The 21,097-nt window shown below is 45.0% G+C and overlaps 1 protein-coding gene across 1 annotated transcript in view; it reads left to right on the top strand.

The window, feature by feature from the left end:
• Positions 1–21,097, top strand: part of ADGRE1 (adhesion G protein-coupled receptor E1) — a 675,746-nt gene that overhangs the window by 454,578 nt on the left and 200,071 nt on the right. The window contains exons 12-13 of the mRNA XM_069219187.1: positions 16,877–16,889; positions 18,461–18,607. Of these exons, the coding sequence (XP_069075288.1) occupies positions 16,877–16,889; positions 18,461–18,607 (160 nt within the window). The remainder of the gene's footprint in view (positions 1–16,876; positions 16,890–18,460; positions 18,608–21,097) is intronic.

The raw sequence follows: 21,097 nt of genomic DNA, 5'->3' as shown, positions 1-21,097 counted from the left end.
ACAGTTGTCCCCGCCAGCGCTGCTGCAGCCTGGTGGTCTCTGGCAGCGCAAGATGTGTTTCCTGCAGAAGCGCTATGCGGATCATGTGTCTCTTAAGGTATGAGTAGATGTAATATCTACGTGCGGGCATGTTTATAGCCCTCAAATTCCATGTAAGGGTATTACTGGCACCATGTGCCAGAGCTGTCCTGAGAATTAGTATGCAACACTACCACAGGTTCAAATCATATCATCTGCCATCTGCAGCCTCACAGCGGGGAGGGCCATGGACACAGTCTCTGAAAGTTCTCCACCAAGAGAGTCATCTTTGCTACCACAGTTGTTGGGGTCTTTTTCAGTGTCTGAAGTAGCTGCTGACTCTCTGATAGCCATCTCAGTCTTCAGTGTGCGTGTTGCTCCTGTATGATCTGCCCTAAGTCAGGAGCATGACCCAGTCATGCAGGGGGTGTTTCACGATGCCTACAATTCCTGCATTTGCAGGGCGTTGAGTCCTACGAATACCCCTGCTCTGCCGTCGTCTCCTGCTGGTTAGTCAGTACAGTTGACTCCAACCACTCCCAGGCAGCATCTGGGGTGTTGAAAAATCGTGTCTTTCCCTGGGCCACAACTCGCAGTCTGGCGGGGAAGAGGAAGGAGTATGTCAAATTAAGGGTTTGCAGCTTGCATTTCACAGATAAGAAGGAGCCTTTCTGTTTTTCCACAGCGATGGTATAGTTTGGGAACATCATTACTTTGGCATTGTCTACCTAAAGGGCTGGAAGCGATCTCACCACGTACAAAATGGCATCTCTGTCCACATAGTGTAACAGTCAAAACAAGAAGGGTCATGGGCTCGATCCCGACAGCTGGGGCCACGCCAGAACACAATGGGTGTGCTCCACTGAGATGAATTGTGTAAGCGACCCCGCTGGGACCAGCTCACAAATCCATTTCTCTACATATAAAACAGCATCTGCACCTTCTGTTCCCTCTGGAAGGCCCACAACGTGGATATTATTTGTCCTAGTGCGCCGTTCTGCGTCTTCTGCTCGATGCTCCAACTCTGTGACCCTGTCAAGCAATGTCTGCATTGAGGTTTACAGTTGGCAAGTCTTGGGAGTGAGGTCGTTCAAATTGCACTCCAGCGAGTGGGTCTTGTCTGCCAGTTTGTGGTGGTCCACATGAAGCAGGATGAGGTGGCCAGTAACCTTATCAGTTTTACTCTCCAGCAATGCTTGTGTCTGATCAAGGGATGCACCAATGCGTTCCACTGCTGCCAGCACTGAGTCCAGCTTATGGCTAGTGTATGTCGAGGTGTCAGGTCTCAACGCCTGAGGGTTGCTGCCTGTCCAGGAGCGGACATGGGCCATTTTGCTGACCGCGATGTCCAGTCGGCCAGGGCTGATGGGGCTGAGTGTTCAGGATTACAGTGCGACAGCATTCAGCCCACAGTGTCCCATCCACTACATGGCCAGTCAGCTAGTGACCTCCGCTTGGTTGTGGGCAATCACTCGTGTGGTCTCCCGGTTGCGCGTATGTGCTGGTGTAAATTCAGCCACTATGGTGGGGGTCCAGGGACACAGGGGGCCCGCTTGCTTACACAATGTGACATTTAGGGAGGTGCAACAGCACAAGCAGCCTCCCTCACCGGAGGCAGAAGCTTCAGGTCAATGTGGCAGCCTTCCACATAGTCTGCCTAATATAGATCCACTGTCATTATGTAGCAGCCAACCCGATCTCTGCTTAGGCCTCCACCAGGAAGGCCCTCCTCATGGCCACATACAACCCAGCCTCCGTGCCTTGCGCGGCGATTCCTCCAGTCCATGAGACTTTGACGAAATGGCCTCCCAGAAATCCAGGATTGCACCCAGGGTCCACTTAAGGGATTCCAATTAAGCAGGGGGGGTGAAGGTGAGGGCCTTGGTCTCTTAAAGCGTGGGCTAAAAGTGCTACTTCTGGCCTGGCAGCGGGTCCAGTGTAAGGCAGGCCCAGCCGTTGGGGGTTCCCCCCACTGCTATGTCCCAGAGGGGAGGTACAATAATGGCGCAAGGACCACAGGCATGCTCTCAGCCCCAGTTAGGCCTCGGAACATATGTCCTCCCTGGCCTCTTGTCACATGTCACTGCCCCTCTCCGCAGGCCTACTCACCACTGTTTTCCATCTTCTCTCCTGCAGCAAGCCTCTCCGCCCCGGTGGGTCCCAGATAGGACCAAATCACAGCCATGCCCGCTGCAGCCACTCTTAGGCCAACCACCTTGGGCCCTGCCGACCTTTGGCCCCATCCACATGAGCGCTGGAACTCTGGCTCCTCTCCCTGCTTCAGGGCTGAGCTGCCGATCCTCCCGACCGGTGCCGTCCAGGATCACCAGGCTCCACTGTGCCAGCTCACCGAACAGCCGTGCCTGGTCTCACGCCTGGCGTCAAATAAAAAGCGGATAATCGGGGAGCCTCACTAATCTGCATCCACCATCTTGTCTTTTCAAGCCACGCCCCCGCTGACTACCTCTTCTTTTTTTAGAAAGTCCTGCACAATTAGATGGATGCAATGTGCCAAACACAGGACTCTGAAATATCCGCTATCAAACGTGGCTTTAACTATATTACTGCCATTGCCAGTGGCAATAAATCCAATTTTGAAATCTCTGGGTTTAAGACATTTGTAGAGCTTGGTATTAAACTATTCCAAGATGTTGGTAGCTGTATGCAGTTTCTCCATGGTGAACATCGCAACTATTGCATGCTGCTGAATGCCCTGAAAAGCATCATCTACAGTGAGACCACCTACTACCCTTTGCCTGGTTCTCTGAAAGACACCCAGCGTGCAGTGATGCACGTTATCAGTTGCTTGACATCTGGTCCACATGTTGTCATGAGGTGGATGGACTAAACAGGGCTCTGCTTCATCGTTTTGACAACCAATTGCAGTACTTCTTGATGCAGTGCTGGCACAGCCTCTCTGGAAAAAAAGGTACTGGCTGGAAACCAGTCAGTTTGAGCAGAGAGGCTCCACAAATTCTAGGAAGCCCACTCCTTTCACAAAAAAAGAAAGACTGTCAAATGCTAACGTTTTAGACAGCTTCCTCTTGTAGAAACAAGCGTTTTCATGGCTCCGATAGTACGGCCTCTCCCTGATAAATATATAGAGATAAAATATATAGACATACTAGTAGGCTGTTTTTCTTGTGGTACTTCTGACAGAAATGACCGGCGGACACCAACAGCAAGTAGTCTGCCTGTGCACTTCGGGTGGGGGTTGCTCTATCACGCTTTGCCTTGTGTTATGCAGTGGCATTTGATCACACTTTAAAATGGTGGGGCAATAATAACTGGCACGTGTTTTACTCCTGAAGGAGGTTGGGCGGAATCACCAAGAGAGTTTGCCTCAGGAACTTTTTAAAACTAGAAGACAAAATGATGCATTAGACAACACAGTTCCCAAAGAAATTGCATGAAAACCTATAGGTTTAAAAGACAATTCTAAAGGGGTACTCTGCACTTTTAAATATCCCAATACTTCTGAGTTTGCCACTTGAAGCGTTATGTATTTGCAAAAGAAAATATTACTCCCAGGTGCAATACATTATGACGAAACATGAAACATGGTAGCGTTATAATAAAAAAAACAGGTACCAAGAATATTGGTTACTATCTTCTGACAAGGCTTGTGAGATGCTTTTGTACAGCCCTTCATACTAGATTTCGCGATTTTTTAGAGCTGCAATCACAAATATTGCAGATACCAAATTAAACTGCAGCCGGACAAATGGCTGATTTCCCCTTATAGGGATACCATCTTACACTCTAAAGATCACACTAGATGTCAGCAGTAAATATGTATCTCCCTGAGTTATTAGGTTCTCAACACACCTAAAAAATATGGACTATCCTTTTTAAACTGTGCTATCGGTGTCAACTATCCAGCTATTTGTTGTTTTACCAGGAAAGCACTGGCAGACATGTGGCTAATAGGAACCATTCTGTCATCTAAATCATCACAATATTCTTACATAAAGGTAAAATATGTTGAAAACAAGAAGTATTTATGTTTTATAGTAATGCTAACTCCTAGATGCATCAGAGGTTATGCTGTTTTTATTTCCTTTCATGGTGCCGCTGATTTTGACGACAATCACTCCTATTCACTGATCGCCTGCAGGATAGCAAATGTGTTATTTAGTTGACATTAGAAACATAAGAGGGAGTAGGAGGAACACAGACTGGACTTATCCTCTTAAAAAGCTATATATCATAACCAAACAGAAGCCCAGCCCTCATGTACAAAGTTAACCCTCCACATAAGTTGTGGGAAACCATTTGTTTCCTTCAAAAAACCCTCACCCACCAGGATTACCTCTTGGTGGCATGCTTAATCCTTGGGTTCAACCAGTTCCGCTGTGGAATGAGGTGTGCTGCGGCCGACGGATCTCATGGGAGCACTTTTATAACCTAATCCACGAAGATGGAAAGGAATAGTAGGGGGTCCTAAAAAAGGTTTAAAATACCTGCCTCTCAGGGAAATTAATGCTATAATATTAGGATCACCCAATACATTTGCCACAAGTGATTCTCACATTTGGGGTGTCTTGTGTCAATTGATTGTGCAGCATTCCTGTGCATGAATCCAAGCTAATTGCAAAACTGCCACTCGAAGGGCAGGCTAACTCTCCTTTTATATTTTCAAAGGCAGCGTACTAATGGCACAACAATTATGCATAATATACCTTATTATCAGAGAGCAAGAGGTGTGTATCAGCACATTGTTCCTTTAAGGAGTGCCACCAGGGAGTCACCCTTGGCCCTGAAGAAAAGCCTAGGGGTAGGCTTGAAATATGTAGACTAAGAAGGCAGGTACATAACACGCACCCCATTTTTAATTATACCACCACTAGTGCAGATATTAAAGCATTGATTTCCCTGAGAGGCAGGTATTTTTTAACCTTTTTGACCCCCCCCCCCACTCCTATTCCTTGTCATCATAGTGGATCAGGTTATAAAAGTGCTCCCACATAGTTTGTCAGTCGAAGCACCCCACATTCTGCAGCGGAACGGGATGGACCCAATGATGAAGAATGCCACCAAGGGGTAACTCTGGTGGGTGAGGGTTTTTAGAAGGAAACCAATGGTTTCCCACAACTGATGTGAAGGGTTAACTTTGTAGATAAGGGCTGAGCTTCTGTTTGGTTAGTAATTATCTGACAGTCTGGGTTCTAGTAAACAGTAAAAGCAGACTTCGGAATGGGAGAATCTGTTGAATGTGGAAAGGTTGGAGCACATCATATGACGTACATGACGCAGAGCTTCAGCCAGCAGCACCCAGGCAGGCTTCATTATATCAGCGCCATACTTCACCTCAGCACTGCCTTTTCTGGGAATAAAGGGCAGCAAAAAAGTAAACTCTGTGGGATGGTATCACTACTTTGTGCATGCGCACATGTTCAGGATTGGCCTGTTCGTGCCTGGCTGCCTGGACCTCAATTAGACCACAAACCATGCAGCCTGGAACAGAAATAGTATAGTTTAAATAAAGTGAAAAAAGTGTTAAATGGGGCTGGTACATCGGTAGGGTGTGGCCCCAGCACCTTTTAACACCAGCTTCCTCTGGTTTCATGAAGAGGTTGCTTTGAGTGAAGATTGTATACTATGGGGACTCTAAAAGGTCTGTTTTGTGCTCTTCCTTAATGATTGTGTGTTACTTTTTCAAATGGGACAGTTGTCCTCTGGAACTATAGTGCTCACCTGGCTTACCATGACAAACTTTCTTGTAGAAAATGAAGCATATTGCAGTGTTATTCACATGTGGGCTAAGCGTAAAGAAGCCCCAAACTAGGTAGGAGAGCATTCCTATGCTGCCAAAAACCTGCAAAACTGGTGGTAAAGGTAGGTGGTCGTGCTTGTATTTTCTGGCATGCTGCAGATGTGGTTGGGGGTGCGGATGCAGGTGTCTGGTAAATAGCGGAGCCGGTGATATTCCTGCAACCACATGAATCTGAGTTGGTTGAATAGAGGTGATCAGTATGTCCTCTATGTCACTTTCCACATTGATGATCACTGGCTTGTCATTATCATCACCAACTTCTCCACTAGCAAGGCTTTGGGGAAGATTCCTTTTCCTTGTCTCTTAGACTCAGCTGAGGTCCAATCCATGTACAGATCATCGGAGGGGGGCTTGAAGAAGATAGGGGAGTAATCTCTCTTCACCTTCTGGAAATTGTGAAGTGGATGAGGGAAGAGCAGTCTTCTCAACAATATCTTGCTCAACAAGAACCGCTACTTCCTGTTTTGCTCCTACGTCCAGAAAATCTGTTGATGACAGCAGGCACTGCTGTCCACTTTCTTGCGATGATGCGGTTTATGGCTCAGACAATTACAATTCAGATTCACTGCACTCCATAACTGCAGTCACTGCTGTGCTGAGAGATACGCCCTTAGGTTTTGGTGGTAGTTAGGCTCCTGCAGGTATGTCACATTTCCTGAAAAAGAATGAGGACTTGATCCCAGCAGTGGAACAGGCACATGGGTTCTCCTCTCCACTGGCCACTTTCTTTGCCAGAACCTCATTCTTTTGGGCTATTTTTGTAGCACTAGCAGTTAGCACTTAGCAGTGGAGGACTCCAGTGTCACTGTCAGCGGCTTCCTTCAGGAACATCAGTACTGTTTGTGATGGCTTCTGCAGCACCTGCAAGTAAAGCAACAAAAAAAAAACAGTGAAACATGGGCAATAATAATCTAGCCAATGTAACACAAGTGAAGTTGTCATCATCATCCTAAATGCTTAAGAGTAGTGTACCTAAGAACATGAATAAACAATTTTTTCACATGGCAGCAACATTGCACAGAAAAGGTTACTTAGTATCCCTCCAGAGCCATGATGGGAAGTGGAACCCTATAGAAGGCAGGAGATGCTGGGAAAAAGTACATTAAATAATTGCTGGGGAGCAATAGACCAGGCCCTAGGGCCTATGGGGCTGTATGGGAAGCTGGCAAAAATGCAAAATGTGTTAAATAATTGCTGGTGACCCACCAGGACCTTGGGCATATGGGGCTCCTATAGGAGACAGGCAAAAATAAAAAAATAAAAAAATAATTGCTGGTGAGTGACCCACCAGGCTTAGGATCCACGTGGACTCTGGGTTTGGCAGGGGATAGATAGGAAAAACAATTAAAAAAATGATTAAAAAGCCAACAACATACTGTGCTAGAATCAGCCACCAGTACAATTAAATATATCAGGGAAAAAAGAACAATATGAGCAAGAATGTCATAGGCCTCATCTATCAATGGTCCTAGTAAATTAATTCCAAAAGTGGAAGGAAGGGATTGATATACACAGTAATTGCACTAAATGGTGGAAGCTAGCTCATCCACCATATGACCATTGAAGAGAAAGGCGTGAAGGACAAAGACAAAATGGTCACTAAACAAACACACACACCGGCTCAACAAAATGGTGGTTGCTGCATGGTCAGCAAATAAGAAGGCATACAGAACAAAGAAAAATGGTCACCATGACCACACATGCACTGGCTGCACAAAACGGCCACCGACATATGGCCAGCAAAGAAAGGGCATGGACAACAAAGAATGCATGGCAGACTAAGGCAAAAACACACAAGGGCTAAATAGCCACCAATGCAAGACGAGTAAAGAAATGGCACAGAGAATAAAGAACAAATGGCAGCCTGTGTCAAATACACACTGGCACACAAAATAGCCTGTGCTGCATGGCCATCAAGGATAGGGCATGGTGAATAAAGAATATAGCAGCTATGGCCTTGGCACGCATACACACTGGCACAAATAAATCAAAACAATACGTCAAATAACTACTGGTGCCCATCATGGCCCAAGGGAACTCTATGGGGAGCAGGATGAGGCAGGCAAAAACACAGAAAAAATCATTAAATAATTGTTAGTGAGTAAACCACAAGACCCTAGGAGTTATGATAACTCTACAGGATGAAGCAAACAGACAAAGTCTGCTGGAGGGTGACCCACGAGGATTAGGGCCCCTGGGGACTCTATTGGAGGCCGGGAACAAATTTAAAGAATTATTTGAAAATAACACCATGTACTACAAGCAGGCACAAGCACAAATACATTTATCAGGCAAAAAAAAATAAAAAATGAACAAAAATATTACAGGCCTTACATCAATGGTTCTAGGAAATGCGTTTTTAAAGTGGGATAAAGGGACTGAACCACACACTGGCTACACAAAATGCTGGAAGCTAGCTCATCCACCACATGGCAACTGAAGAGGAAGGCTTGGAGGACAAAGACAAAATAGCCACCAAACACACAAGCTAACCAGCTGCACATAACGGTGTTTGAGGCATGGCCAGTAAATAAAGAGGAATAGAGAACAAAGACAAAATAGCCACAATGACCCACTCCCGCCCCCCATACACACACTGGTTACACACTGGAAAACCACTGCATGGCCAGCAAAGAAAGAACATGGCGAACAAAAAGCACATAATGGCCTACAACAAGCAAATACACACTGGCTACACAAAATGCCCCTACCGCATTACCAGCAAAGTATGGGCATGGAGAACAAAGAAGGCACTTGCCACGTCCTGCCTGCTGCACATTTCAACCCTCAAAAAACCATCTTGTAGCGCTGCTGGGAAAGGATTGCAAAGATTGTATCAGAAACAGAAATACTTTTTACACTTAATCCACAGGCCACAACCCCTTAAATATTGTTCGAAAGCATACAGCACCACAGCAGTAAGAATGTGACGCACAACATACATTAGAAACTACGCACAAGGCCTCTTTCAGGGCAGTCTAGTCTCCATACAATAAAACAGCATCCCAATACAACCTTAAACAAATCAGAATAAAATTGAAAAAACACAACAAAAATTGAGATTTTTTTAATTTAATTTGACCCTAGGCCTCCACCATCAAAAAAGTGCAAATCTTTCCATTTCTCCTTAACAAGTTAATCCCACATGCCCTCCCTCAAACAACATTTTTTTTCCAAAGTGCTGCATTGAGCTTACTTGATTTTTCCCCAAAAAGTTTTCAGTGGTGTGGATTCAGCAAGGAGGGCAGACAAAGAGAGCAAGTAATGCTTTCCCTCCAGAATCCAAATCAAAAGTGACCAATGGCTGGACAAATTAGAGGGAGGAGTCTTCAAGGCAGGAAGAGGAAGTTGCTACTAAATGGCATTCCCAAGCATACACAATAATGTTATTAGGATGCATGGCATCTCCATTAATTACTACGCTGATGACATCCCGCTCATCCTCCCAGTGTCCGACCAGTCTTGCACTATCAAATCCAACTTCATTAAATGCATAATCTGCATACCCTAAAACCCACCTCCTCCACTGACTTCAGACCATGCAGTAGGTTGCAGCTAGATTCATTCTGGACCACCCAGGGTGCACACCCATCACACCACACCTCAGAGAACTCCACTGGTAATCTATTCACAAATGCTGCTGATTTAAACTCCTTCTGCATGCATGCAACGCATTACACAACACTGGACCAATATACCTCAATTGCTGCTTCCACCAAGCCACCAAACACCTACACTCTGCCTCACTCTATCTTGCACACACACACCCATATCCACAAAAGTCAAATGGGTAGCCTAGCCTTCTCCTTCATCGCACCCAAAACATGGAACAGGCTCTCTCTACACAACAGGGCGTCTCCTCTCTTCTTCAAGACCTGGCTCTTCAACTAATCCCCAACATTCCACCGACACATCTACTCCAGTGACAGGTTATCCTTCAGGTGGTAAGTCACACTTTACAAATCCCTATAACATAACATATCTACAATAGTCTCTAGTCTCTATAGCACTTCCTACCTGTTTAAAAAAGTGAATTTCATGCTGAAAAATACCAAAACAGTCCATTTGGGTAAAATGCCAACTCGAAAATGCACTTCGAGGTGATTTCCGAAACACTCAAGTAGGATACCTACTTGAAATACTGCCCCACGTCTTCCCATGTTAAAGTACTGCTGCTGGCGTTCTTCAAATGACTAAACAAACATGAACATTCAAGCTTTTGTGTTGTTTCAGTGAAGCTCTCGATCCAGGGGGGGCAATTTTCTCCGAACTGGAAGATCGATTATGTGATGTGGCATCATGGCATTTCAATGGGTAATTCCAAGTCACAAGAGTAACACAAAATTACCAAATTACACTAGCACTTACTGGCTTTGATAGTCAGGCCCGCCTGCGGCAGAGCCTTAATCACCTCCTGGGGGTGACACAGGTATTCCCTCCAGCTGGAACTGAAGACAGCTATGTCATCTAGGTATGCCACACAGAATGCCTCCTTTGCAGCCAGGACCCTGTTCCTCACCTTCTGGAAGATGGCAAGGGCATTCTTTAAACCAAAGGGCATCACCTGAAATTGGAAGTGGCCCTCTGGGATCGAGAATGCTCACCTCTCTTTTACCCCCTCAGTCAGAGCAATATACCAGGACCCGGATGTAAGATTAAAGGTTCTGAGGAACTTAGCATTGCCAATCCTGTCTATTAGCTCATCAGCTCAGGGAATGGGGTTAGTGTCAGACTTGGTGATTGAATTGAGTCCTCTTTAGTCCACACAGAACGTAAGTTCTATGGTGGCGCCTGGTGGGGAGTCCTTGGCCACAGGCCCAAAAATCTTGTCATTGAGGATATTTTTGAATATCTCAACAAGCCCATTTGTTTGAGGGTGCAGAACATATAGGTTACCCCACACTTATCTCACATGCCCTTCATGTAGGCGAACATAAAGTTAGTGCCTTTGTCAGCCACTACTTTTTTGGCCACTGCAAGTGCATTCATAAACCTCAGAGGTATGGCCTCTGAGTACCTAGTGGCGTGTAGGAATGGGTGGAACTCATAGAGTTCACAGCTACAAAAAAACTTTGCAAGCTTCCATGGAGTTCTCCAATAGGGAAGAAAATATGTAGCTCACCCGGTCATGCAGCATCGGTAGCGCAAGCATTGCTGAAAAATCAGTGTGAACAGCACCATGCATTAAACAAGTGACCACTGCCATTCAAGTTGATTTTGCTGCAACTTGAATAGAAAATCTACTCAAGCGGTAGCAAATCTACCTTATCTGCATTCCTCTGACAGTGACCGCTTGTAACTACCAGTGACCACCTGGGTTAGAAAATTGCTCTAGGAGATGCCAAATCTTGTTAGTGTCTTTTGGAGCCTCACAGGAGAAAACGTCCACAACACGATGATAGGAAGAATTTGGCTGGAACTCTGTGTTAAAGAGTAAAGCGAAGTGATCAAAATTCCACCAATTCTGCAGGTAGAATGAAACATTATGCCCCCTACTAGTGGCATGGTCCACTGAAACCACGATAAGCCTGTTGTCTAAGGCAGCTTTGGGGTCAATGAGTCCAACAATGTTGACAATGACAGGCAAGGGAACCCTTCAGCTTTTTCCCTGTTTTCCTGCTGACCTGGTAGTTGGAACAAGACCTACTAAATGATTCTAAGGCTGTCTTCATCCAGGGAAAGTTTAAGTGGGGTACAAGCCTGGCAAAGGCCTTGTCCTGCCCCAGATGCACTGCCGGTAGTGTGTCACGAACAAGCCCCAGTAGGAGAGCCCAGTAACAATGGGGGACCTCCAGCACAAGGGTTGCCCCAGGGCCAGGCACCTTAGGCTTACTATACAGGCAGTCATTCTTCCAATAGTTAAGGTGATTGCCAGAGGTATCATCTGCTGCTTGGGCCTCACCACTCCACCTCAAGCCCTCTAGGGGTGGGGCACTCTTTTTGTGCCTTAGAGAATTCCTCCCTGCTGAGTCCATCCTCAACTTGTCATCCAGCAACCTCAGGCAGGTCTCCCAGGGCAGCAATGTCACCTCCAGTAAGCTTGGGTCGCTCCTTGGGCGCACCATCAACCATTCCCATGGAAGTTCAAGGATCATGGTTCCCATGCCCTCTCCCTTTCACTTCTTGAGAGCTGGCTGGGCCATTCTTCCAGGCTTCCTTGATTCCCCATGTGGGCAGGTATGGACTGTGTGGTCATACAGACACACTCAGGGAATCCAGAAATCTCCAGGTGCTACCTGAGCTCCACTTCCTTCCAGACAGAGTGCTCTAGGTCATTGCCCAACAGACAATCTACAGGCATGGCAGAGCTTATAGATATTTGTAGATAACCAGAGACTGTGCCTCACTCAAAAGAAACTGGTGCCTCTGGGTAGTGACTCTCACAGTTGTCCGTGACTATGACCTTGAAGAATGTTTTAGTGATGGTCTGCTCTGAAGACACCATATAACACCTCAGAGTAGTCATACTGGCACTGGTGCCTCTCAGAGACTCCACCCTTTGCCCATTGATGGTGACTCATTGCCTATACTTGGAAGTATTGGCAGGCATGTGGGATTTTAGCACCATTTCTCTGTCTCCAAAGAACACTAGGGTAACCTCTGCTCTCTCCTTCATGCTAACTGGGACCACCTCCTCTCCAAACGCTACACTGGCCAACTCTGGTGCCTGCCCACTATTGGTAGGCTGTGCCCTCTTGAGGCATTTAGTGTCCCCCTTGAAGTGCCCATAATAGTAGCACTAAGTACACTGCAGGACCAACCCCCTGTCTTGTGATGAAATAATCTATTTTTATTCTGATCAGGTTTGGAGTGGTAACTGTTCCCTTGGGAATTATTTTGGGGGCTTTTAGAGAGCTCCTTATTTTTAAGTTTTTCTCCCCCTCTTTCTTCTGATTCGACTGCTGCCCATCCTTTTGGGAGTTCCCCTCAATATAGATTCTTGTCAATTCTATTGATAAGCCAGCAGACTGCCTCCTTAGCAAGCTCCATGGGGCCAATAAGATTACAATCTACAAGTCGTTGGCATAGCTCTGAAAGATAATTTCTGAACATGGTCTCTCCTGCCAACAGATTGTAGAGCCCCTTGTAATCATTCACATCACTCCCCTTCACACAACTACCTAGTGCCTTGCACAAATGTTCAAAAAAATCCATCCAAGACTGCTGGGGCAGCTTCGGGCTGTTCCTAAATTTCTGCCTGCACTTTTCTGGGGTAAGTCTATACTTCCTGATAAGGGTGCCCTTTATAGGGAAGTACCCCATCCTGTCTCCCTTTCCCAGGGGCATCCCTTCCCTCATTAGGTATCTGCCTCTAGGGACTGCCCCCCCCCCCCCACAGCCTTGCTCAGGGACCCTATGCATCACCACAGCAACCTCATAGGCTTCAAATCACTTATATGTGTTATCCGCCACAAGACAATTAGGCACTGGGGGCCATATGTACTAAAGCATTTTCCCATAGATACAGAATGTGTAAAACCCTTTGATACATCTGGCCCTAGATCTTGAGGCCATTGACCCTCTTGCCTTCAGTGGAAACTGCAGGTAGGCTGACACCATTACTGCTGTAATCCGCTTGCTTTGCTTTGAGTTCATGCTCCTTAAGGCTCATCTCATGAGTTAGTTGCTCTAGAGCCAGCTCTTTCTCCATTTTTAGTTTGGCTATCTGTAGCTGGAATTCACTCTCAGCTTTTCTGTCTGCCAGGTCCTTTGGGGGCAGACCACCAAAAAATAAGTTGCTTTCCTCCCTGACAATAGGTCTCCATTCCTTTTATTGAGTTGTCCTGCTCCTCCAAGTGCTGCAGCTCGGGACCTGTGCCCAGATTTTCTTCCTGCCCCTCCATACCCTTCTCTTCATCCTGGTCCTCTGTTGTTGCCAGCAACTGATGGGCCTCCGCCCAGACCCTCAGAGCCTTTTGGAGCTCCAGCTTCCTGGTTATCTTCTTGGCTAGAAGCCCCCTTTCCTTACAGAACTCCTTGAGCTCAGCAACAGTGTAGCTCTGCAGATTGATGAGCTCAAAGTCCATCCTTGCAGGAATAGTCACAGGTACCCGCAGTCAGATAAAATGAGAGTGTATTTAGAAAAAGCAAAAGGGGCAATCAAGAAAAATGTAAAAAGAGGTCAAATATGGCATCAAATTATTTATTCTTGGATTTTTGTGTTACACAAATCACTGTATGGCACTGCACAAACCCAAGTACCAAACCCTGCCATAGAATTCCAATGTGAGAAATTGATTTACTGGTTGAGGAGGGTGAAACCCTACTCAAGAAGCATACACAAGCAGAACACATATTACCTGTGCTTAACCATCTGGTAGCTTGGCACAAAAGCAATCAGTCTTAACATAAAGGCAATGTAAAATTTATTTATGCAGCACACAAACAATAATGAAGTGAAAACGCAACACGTGAAAAAAATCCCACACCAATTTAGTAAAATAGAGTAAGATTTAATAAATTATTTGACATAATAATCCAATCAGTAGAACTGGAGATATTCAATTTATTTTAAAGGTCTATGTAAAAATATTTCTTAAAAGCACAAACCAGCAACTGCATTTATGTGGTTGTGCTGGACTGGGAGATAGTCACAAGTTCAAACTGACCACTATGGCGCAGGGGCAAGTTATAAGGACCCAGTTAGTCCTGCTGAGAGATGTACCTTAAATCCTGGCTGCGGAGTATTGCATTGTGCAGCAGCAGTCCCAAGGAACGATGCAAGATTAGCATTGAGGATGCATCGCACAGCTGCTGTTCTGGTAAGCTGTGAGAGCTGTGGTGCAGTGGAGCTATGAGGTCCATGTTGAGGACGAATTGCACAGTGGTGGTTCTGATGAGCTGCGAAGGTTGTGATGCAGGTTTTAGTCATGGCCACATTGTGCTGCTTCAGTTCCGATGAGGTGCTGCGAAGAGCTGCATCAGGTTTGTGTTGCTGTGCGGTGGTTCTGTTAGAAACCACAGCTGGACTGACAGAGCATCTTTATCTCCCACCTTCAAAAGTCCAGGACTGGAGGGGCACCACTTGGGGGGCACTGAGGGTCAAGATGGTTATGGCCTTTTCTGTCCCTAAGGCAATGACAGGAGGCCAGTCATCTAATCCTTGGAGTCACTCTAGTGGTTCTGGGTATAAGAATCAGGTCCTGTCCTTCTCACTCAGGTAGTAGAGCAGCAAGGTATTATTGCAGCAGAGTAGCAGGTCAGCAGGCAGTCCTTCTAGCAACATAGCAGCACAGCAGTCCTTCTTCTGAGTCTTTTTCAGGTCCAGAAGTGTACTAAAGAGTTGCGTCTTAGGGTCCACTGTTTATACCGGGTGCCCACTTTGAAGTGAGAGAAGCTTCTAGAGTTCTTCCTAGAATTTCCTGCCTCTCTGCCCTGTCCCCAGCCTACCTGGGTCATTAAAGACCAATGTGAAACCCTCTGTGAGTGTACTTCAGCAGGGACTTTGGGATGTGTAAGTGTGGTAAGTGACAGCTCCCCCCATCAAGTCAGGGATGACCCACCCTGCCAACATCTATTCCCCCTTTGTCTTACAGTCTGTCAGTAATATACAAAGACCAACTGTCAGCTACACCTAATCATGTGACCCAGCATACAGTCTGCAGGCACCAAATAGTTAGGACCAGAACATGCCAACTCTGTAAAAGTGGCATTTTTTTTTAATTGTGGCTCAAAATCCAATGTAAAAAGGCAACCCAATGTTAATATCCTATAGGACAGGCGAGTAGTGGAGTAGTGAAAAACACATTTACGAGTCTTTCACTACAAGGACATGTAAAAGTGAAAAATACATATTCCACTTTTTAATTACACTGCATACTGTCCTATGGGCTGTTTAGGGCATACTCTAGGGGAGACATATATATTTAACAGAAGGTGCTATCCTGGCAAAGGTTTATTTTGCCAGCTCGAAATGTCAGTTGAAAACTGCACATACAGGCTGCAGTGACAGGCTTGAGATAAGTTTAAAGGGCCACTTAAGTGTGTGGCACAATGAGTGCTGCAGACTGAATAGTAGTATTTATGTGGATGGCCTAGGTACATGGTGTACCACTATACTAGGGCCTCACAGGTAAATTAAATGTGTCAGTTAAGTGTAAGCCAATTACATCATGTTGAAAGGAGAGGGATAGAGCAGAACCACTGTGGCACTGGTTACCAATGGTAGAGTGTTCAGAGTCGTAAGGTAAACAAAAAAGAATTCAGCAAAAACAGGAGGAGTAAGGCAAAAGGATTACGGGAAGACCATCCTAAGTCTGATAGGTCTAACAAAGGTCTATCCTAGGAGTGTCATATATATTAAAATGGGTGTTTTTGGACTGGTAAAAGGGGTTATTTTGGCAAGTTGAATTGGCAGTTTAGAACTGCAAGGAGTCTGGAGAGGCAGGCCTGAGACACGTTTTAAAGGGGTACTTAAGTAGGTGGCCCAATAAGCGCTACACCTCCACTCGTAGCATTTAATTTACCAGCCCTGGGAATATGGTATACAACTTTACTAAAGTAAATATGCCAATCAGGAGTAAGCAGGCAATTTTACCCAGTTTTAGGGAGTGATCACAAGCACTTTAGCACTAATTAGCAGCTGTAAAGTGCACATAGCTCTAAGGCCAACACAAATGAATTCAGAAAAATAGGAGGTAAGTAGGCAAAAAGTTTGGAGAAACACCACCCTAAGGCTGACAGATCTAACATGGATACATGAACGGACCATGTTTTAGAGTCAGGGTCAAGTCCTCTCCATCCTTTACACTTTTGGCTTTAAACCTGTCCTTGGTAGATAGAATAAACTTGTAGGGTGTGCCCTGGAGATAGTTTTATTTTCACTATCTTTTACTTTTGCACTCTGCCCAAGCTCATCCACACCTTACACTCTAATACGGTAGGCAAGAAGATCTAAGAGCTCCTCTTATTTAAGGAGCTGTAGTCCACATCACAACAAACTGTTGTAAGGAGGACCCCTATGAGGAAGAATGCCACCTCAGGGTGAGTAAGGGTTTGGGTCCTAAAGAAACTTTCCTTCTCTTCTTTTTGTCAGAATCATCAACTCTCAACAATTTTCTCAATATTGTTTTTTGCTTTTAGTTGTTAGACCCAGGTACTTTGTTGAGCTTGCGTGAATTGTTGTAACCTCAGAACCAATCAAACAAACAAAAATGACTAAAAAAATAGAAAAGGATAAAAAAGCATTGGCAAAGTGAAATACTCTGGTATCAGTTTAGAAAACGAAGCACACTTCTTTTAAGGGAGATGCTCACATGTGATAGGGAAAAAATGTAGCCACTTTCAATAAAGGCACCCAACAGATGAATTTGGCTGACCTATTGCCCATTATCCATGCTACGATGAGTCGAAGCAGAATGAGAATGACTGATAAACAGACTAATGTATGAAGAGGGTCGACCCAATGATCCTCTATATATATACATTTTTCAATTAAAAATTATTTGATGATATGACTCAGGCAACAGAGCTGAAGCTATCAATGAAATAGACTTAATGAATAGAGAACCAACCTATACAACATCACAAACACTGCCACATGCCTGTTCAGTTTAAGAGTGTTACCACACAGAAGTTGACATCACCAGGAGAATTAAAATATTTGGTATAGCACTACATATATAGGATGTAATAAAAAGTCTTGTCTTTAGAGGTTCATATTAGCTGTGGACATTGAGATCCTGATAACTGCGAGTGTTTAATTTGTAAAAAAATAAGTACTGTTATCCCAGGCACTGCTTAGTAGACAGCAGCCTCTGCTAGTGAGAGCTGCTGTGCTAAATGCAGATTCTTGAATCCTCCTCATGCCTCTTTAGTCCACTACCAGACACATCCTAGCCCTTTAAATCTCTCTTGCAGGTTCCTGGTGTCTCCCTTTGTGATGTCTTACTTCTTTCCCCTGTACCTATTTATCTCTTGCTGCTCTCCATCAAGCCTGATGAAGAAAAATAAGTGCTGGTCCCAAACAATGAGTGCCAGTGGGCCCTACTGTCAACCACTGGCTCAAAATAAGCACTGGTAGTTGCTAAGGTCTGATTGGATTTGAACTACTGCAATAATGTTGATGAATGCGCTTAGACTCTGGTGGGCTGTGGACCTCACACCATCATGAACAAATCAGAAGGCAACAGCTGTGATTGCCCTCTGGTGTGCATCCTTCTACCTGCAGGAAAGCAACACAACGGTACAGTCACCTGGATGGGTAGAATTACTTACAGAAACTAAAACATATGTGATACTGAGAGTTAGACAGGACTGTAAACTCAATGCACTTCGAAACCTTGACTTCCTTGGTTTGAGTCTATTGTTGAGGACAAGATATATGTATTGTTTCCTCACAAACATTTAAATATTTTGTGGATATTGATGAATGTGTTGTTCTTCCATCGACCACCTGGGGACCTCATAGAATCTGCACCAACACAACAGGAAGGTACAGATGCAATTGTATGCCTGGATTCACCCCTCCACCTGCAGGAAAGCAACAAAACATCATAATCAACTGCACAGGCAACATCACTTCCAAAACCTAAAAAGTTGGATACTAAAGTGATTTGGCAGGATGCTTACCCAGTATAATTGTAAACCTAATCCTCATGGTTTAAGTTTTTTGTTGATAACAAGACATGGTTATGGTCTTCTCACAAAGTTAAAAATATTTTATAGATATCGACGAATGTGTTCTGAACCCTGCTGCCTGTGGACCACACACTATCTGCACCAACATACCAGGAAATTACAGATGCAGGTGCCTCCCGGGGTTTATCTTTTCTGCTGAAGGAGAGCAAACAAATGGGACAATTTACTGCACAGGTAACAGTCGCTCATCTATAGGACCCGAGTTCATGTTTTTTTTAAATCAGTTTATTTTTCAAATGTTGAGCCTGAAACAAGAAATGCTGAATCTTAGTTTAATTTTCATGAGGAAGACTTTATTATTGTTGCTTTCAGTTATTTAACAATTAGCAAACAGGTTATGGAGCTGCTTTTGAATGGGCATGTACCCACCCAAGAAGTAAGCCATTGCTATTCACAAACTGCCTTTCTTTAGATATTATAGCCAACACCATTAGTAAGGCAAATAGGTCTTGCCTAAGCAAGAGCTGCTGGCTTTGCCAATATGTTTTAGCCATGTTGTACACAAGTGTGGCTGCTGTTCAGCATGGTTAAAAATTAGTATGGTAAAGGAGAGTGGAGTGTCATAAAGTGAATTAGAGTGGAGTGTTACGGAGTGGCGTAGAGTGTTACGGAGTGAGGTAGAGAGTCATGGAGTGGTATAGAGTAGAGTTGAATGGTGTGGATTGGCGTGAAGTGGAATTTCATGGAATGGCCTAGAGTAGAATACTGTATAGTGATTTGGACTGTCGTGGAGAGAATGGAGTGTCGTAGTGTGGAAGGGCACAGAGTGGAGTAGAGTTGAGTGGGGTAGAGTGTCAGAGTGGAGTAGAGTGTTGAGCAGTGGAGTGACATGGATTGGTGTAGATCAAAGTGGAGTGGCGTAGTGGGTGTTGCTTAGAGTTGAGTAGTGTTTTGTAAGGTGGAGTGGCATAAAGTGTAGCAGTGGAGTAGTGTGTTGTAGAATGGAGTGGAGTAAATTGGCATAGGCTGGCATAGAGGTAATTCTGTAGAGCGTCATAGAGTGGATTAATATTGTGGAGTAGCATAGAGTGGAGAAAAGTGTTGTAGAGTGGAGTGGCATAGAATGGGGTAGAGTATCATAGAGTGGAGTTGAGTTTAATGGAGAAGAGCATTGTGGAGTGGAATATTATGTAGCTTAGTGGCGTAGAGTAGAGTAGAATCGACTAGAGTGAAGTGGCATAAAGTACAGTGGTGCAGAGTAGATTGGCATACCAGTGCATTGGTTTTGAGTAAAGTGGTGTAGAGTCCAATTGGGTAGAGTTCAGTGATGTAGAGTAGAGTGGTGCTGTTGCATAGGCTCTCATTATCCTAATGAGACTACTGGATTTTGAGCGGCAAGATCGTTCACAGTGTGGGGGACTAAGTCTGACCCACGGTGAGGGACCCTTGTCGCCCTAAATCCGGGTTTTGTTCCGGCTAACTAGCAATGCCTCATCTCTCCCAGAGGGAAGAGACAATTGGGCAGCCGAGCGCATGACATCTTAGTACTTCCCAGGGAAGTTGTGGTCACTCAGGTCACAACCGGTTCTCTCATACACAGTGCTGTCTCATATATAAATGACAAAGGCAGTTTAAGTTTTCAAGATTGGTTTAATAAAACAACTGCATTTTAGTTAGCAAAGCGTGAGCTGCAATAACCAGAACTACACAACACAGTAGGATTAAAATAGTAACAATGAGAGTGAAGCACAAGAATAAGGCTATCATAGTGCAACTAGATTAGGTTCTCTCTAAGTTATAGCCTGAGCACAGCATGTAAAGCTCTAAGCCTGCCTTTCAGGTTCCCCCAGGAGGACATCAACCCTCATACCTGAGCAAAGGCCTGTATTCTGCATCAGCCTCTACAACGAGGCAGTCAGCATCTTGTTGTAGGTTCCTGGTCCTAATCTCCGTCTGACGTTTACCAGGACTAGAAGGTGTTTTTATGACTAACATGCAGATGTTCTAAGAAAATGTCCCTACGTAAGGATGTGTATTTTCTACGAACACTAGAAACTAAGGGCCAGATGTACGAAGCCGTTTGCATGTCACAAACTGCGAAAAACGCACTTTGCAGCATGCAAACGGCCGAACGCGATGCTCATTCCCAAATTGGGAATACGACTCACAAATAGGAAGGGGTGTTCCCTTCCTATTTGCGACCGCATCGCAATTCAGAGTTGCTTTGTGACCGCGAGTGCGGTCGCAAACCAACTCGCAGTTACCACCAGTGTCACACTGGTGATAACTCATTTGCAAAAGGGAAGGGGTCCCAATGGGACCCCTTCCCCTTTGTGAATGCCGAAAAAAATATTTTTTCAGAGCAGGCAGTGGTCCTATGGACCACTGCCTACTCTAAAAAAAACGAAACCAAATGGTATCGGTATTTCTTTCAATTTGCAACTCGTTTTCCTGTAAGGAAAACGGGCTGCAAAATGAAAATAAAAACTGCTTTATTGAAAAAGCAGTCACAGACATGGAGGTCTGCTGACTACAGCAGGCCACCATCCCTGGGAGTGCAGGGACTCGCTATGGGGTCACAAACTGCGACCCACCTCATGAATATTGATGAGGTGGGTCTTTGCGACCCCATAGCGAGTCGCAGAAGGTGTCTGAAACACCTTTCTGCATCCAATTTTGCGACTTGCAAATTGCGAGTCGGTCAGACTCGCAATTTGCATGTCG

This window comes from Pleurodeles waltl, chromosome 2_2 (genome assembly GCF_031143425.1).
Source record: "Pleurodeles waltl isolate 20211129_DDA chromosome 2_2, aPleWal1.hap1.20221129, whole genome shotgun sequence".
Classification (NCBI taxonomy): Eukaryota; Metazoa; Chordata; class Amphibia; order Caudata; family Salamandridae; genus Pleurodeles; species Pleurodeles waltl.
The sequence above is the reverse complement of the archived record's forward strand: the minus strand, read 5'-3'. Positions and strand labels throughout refer to the sequence as shown.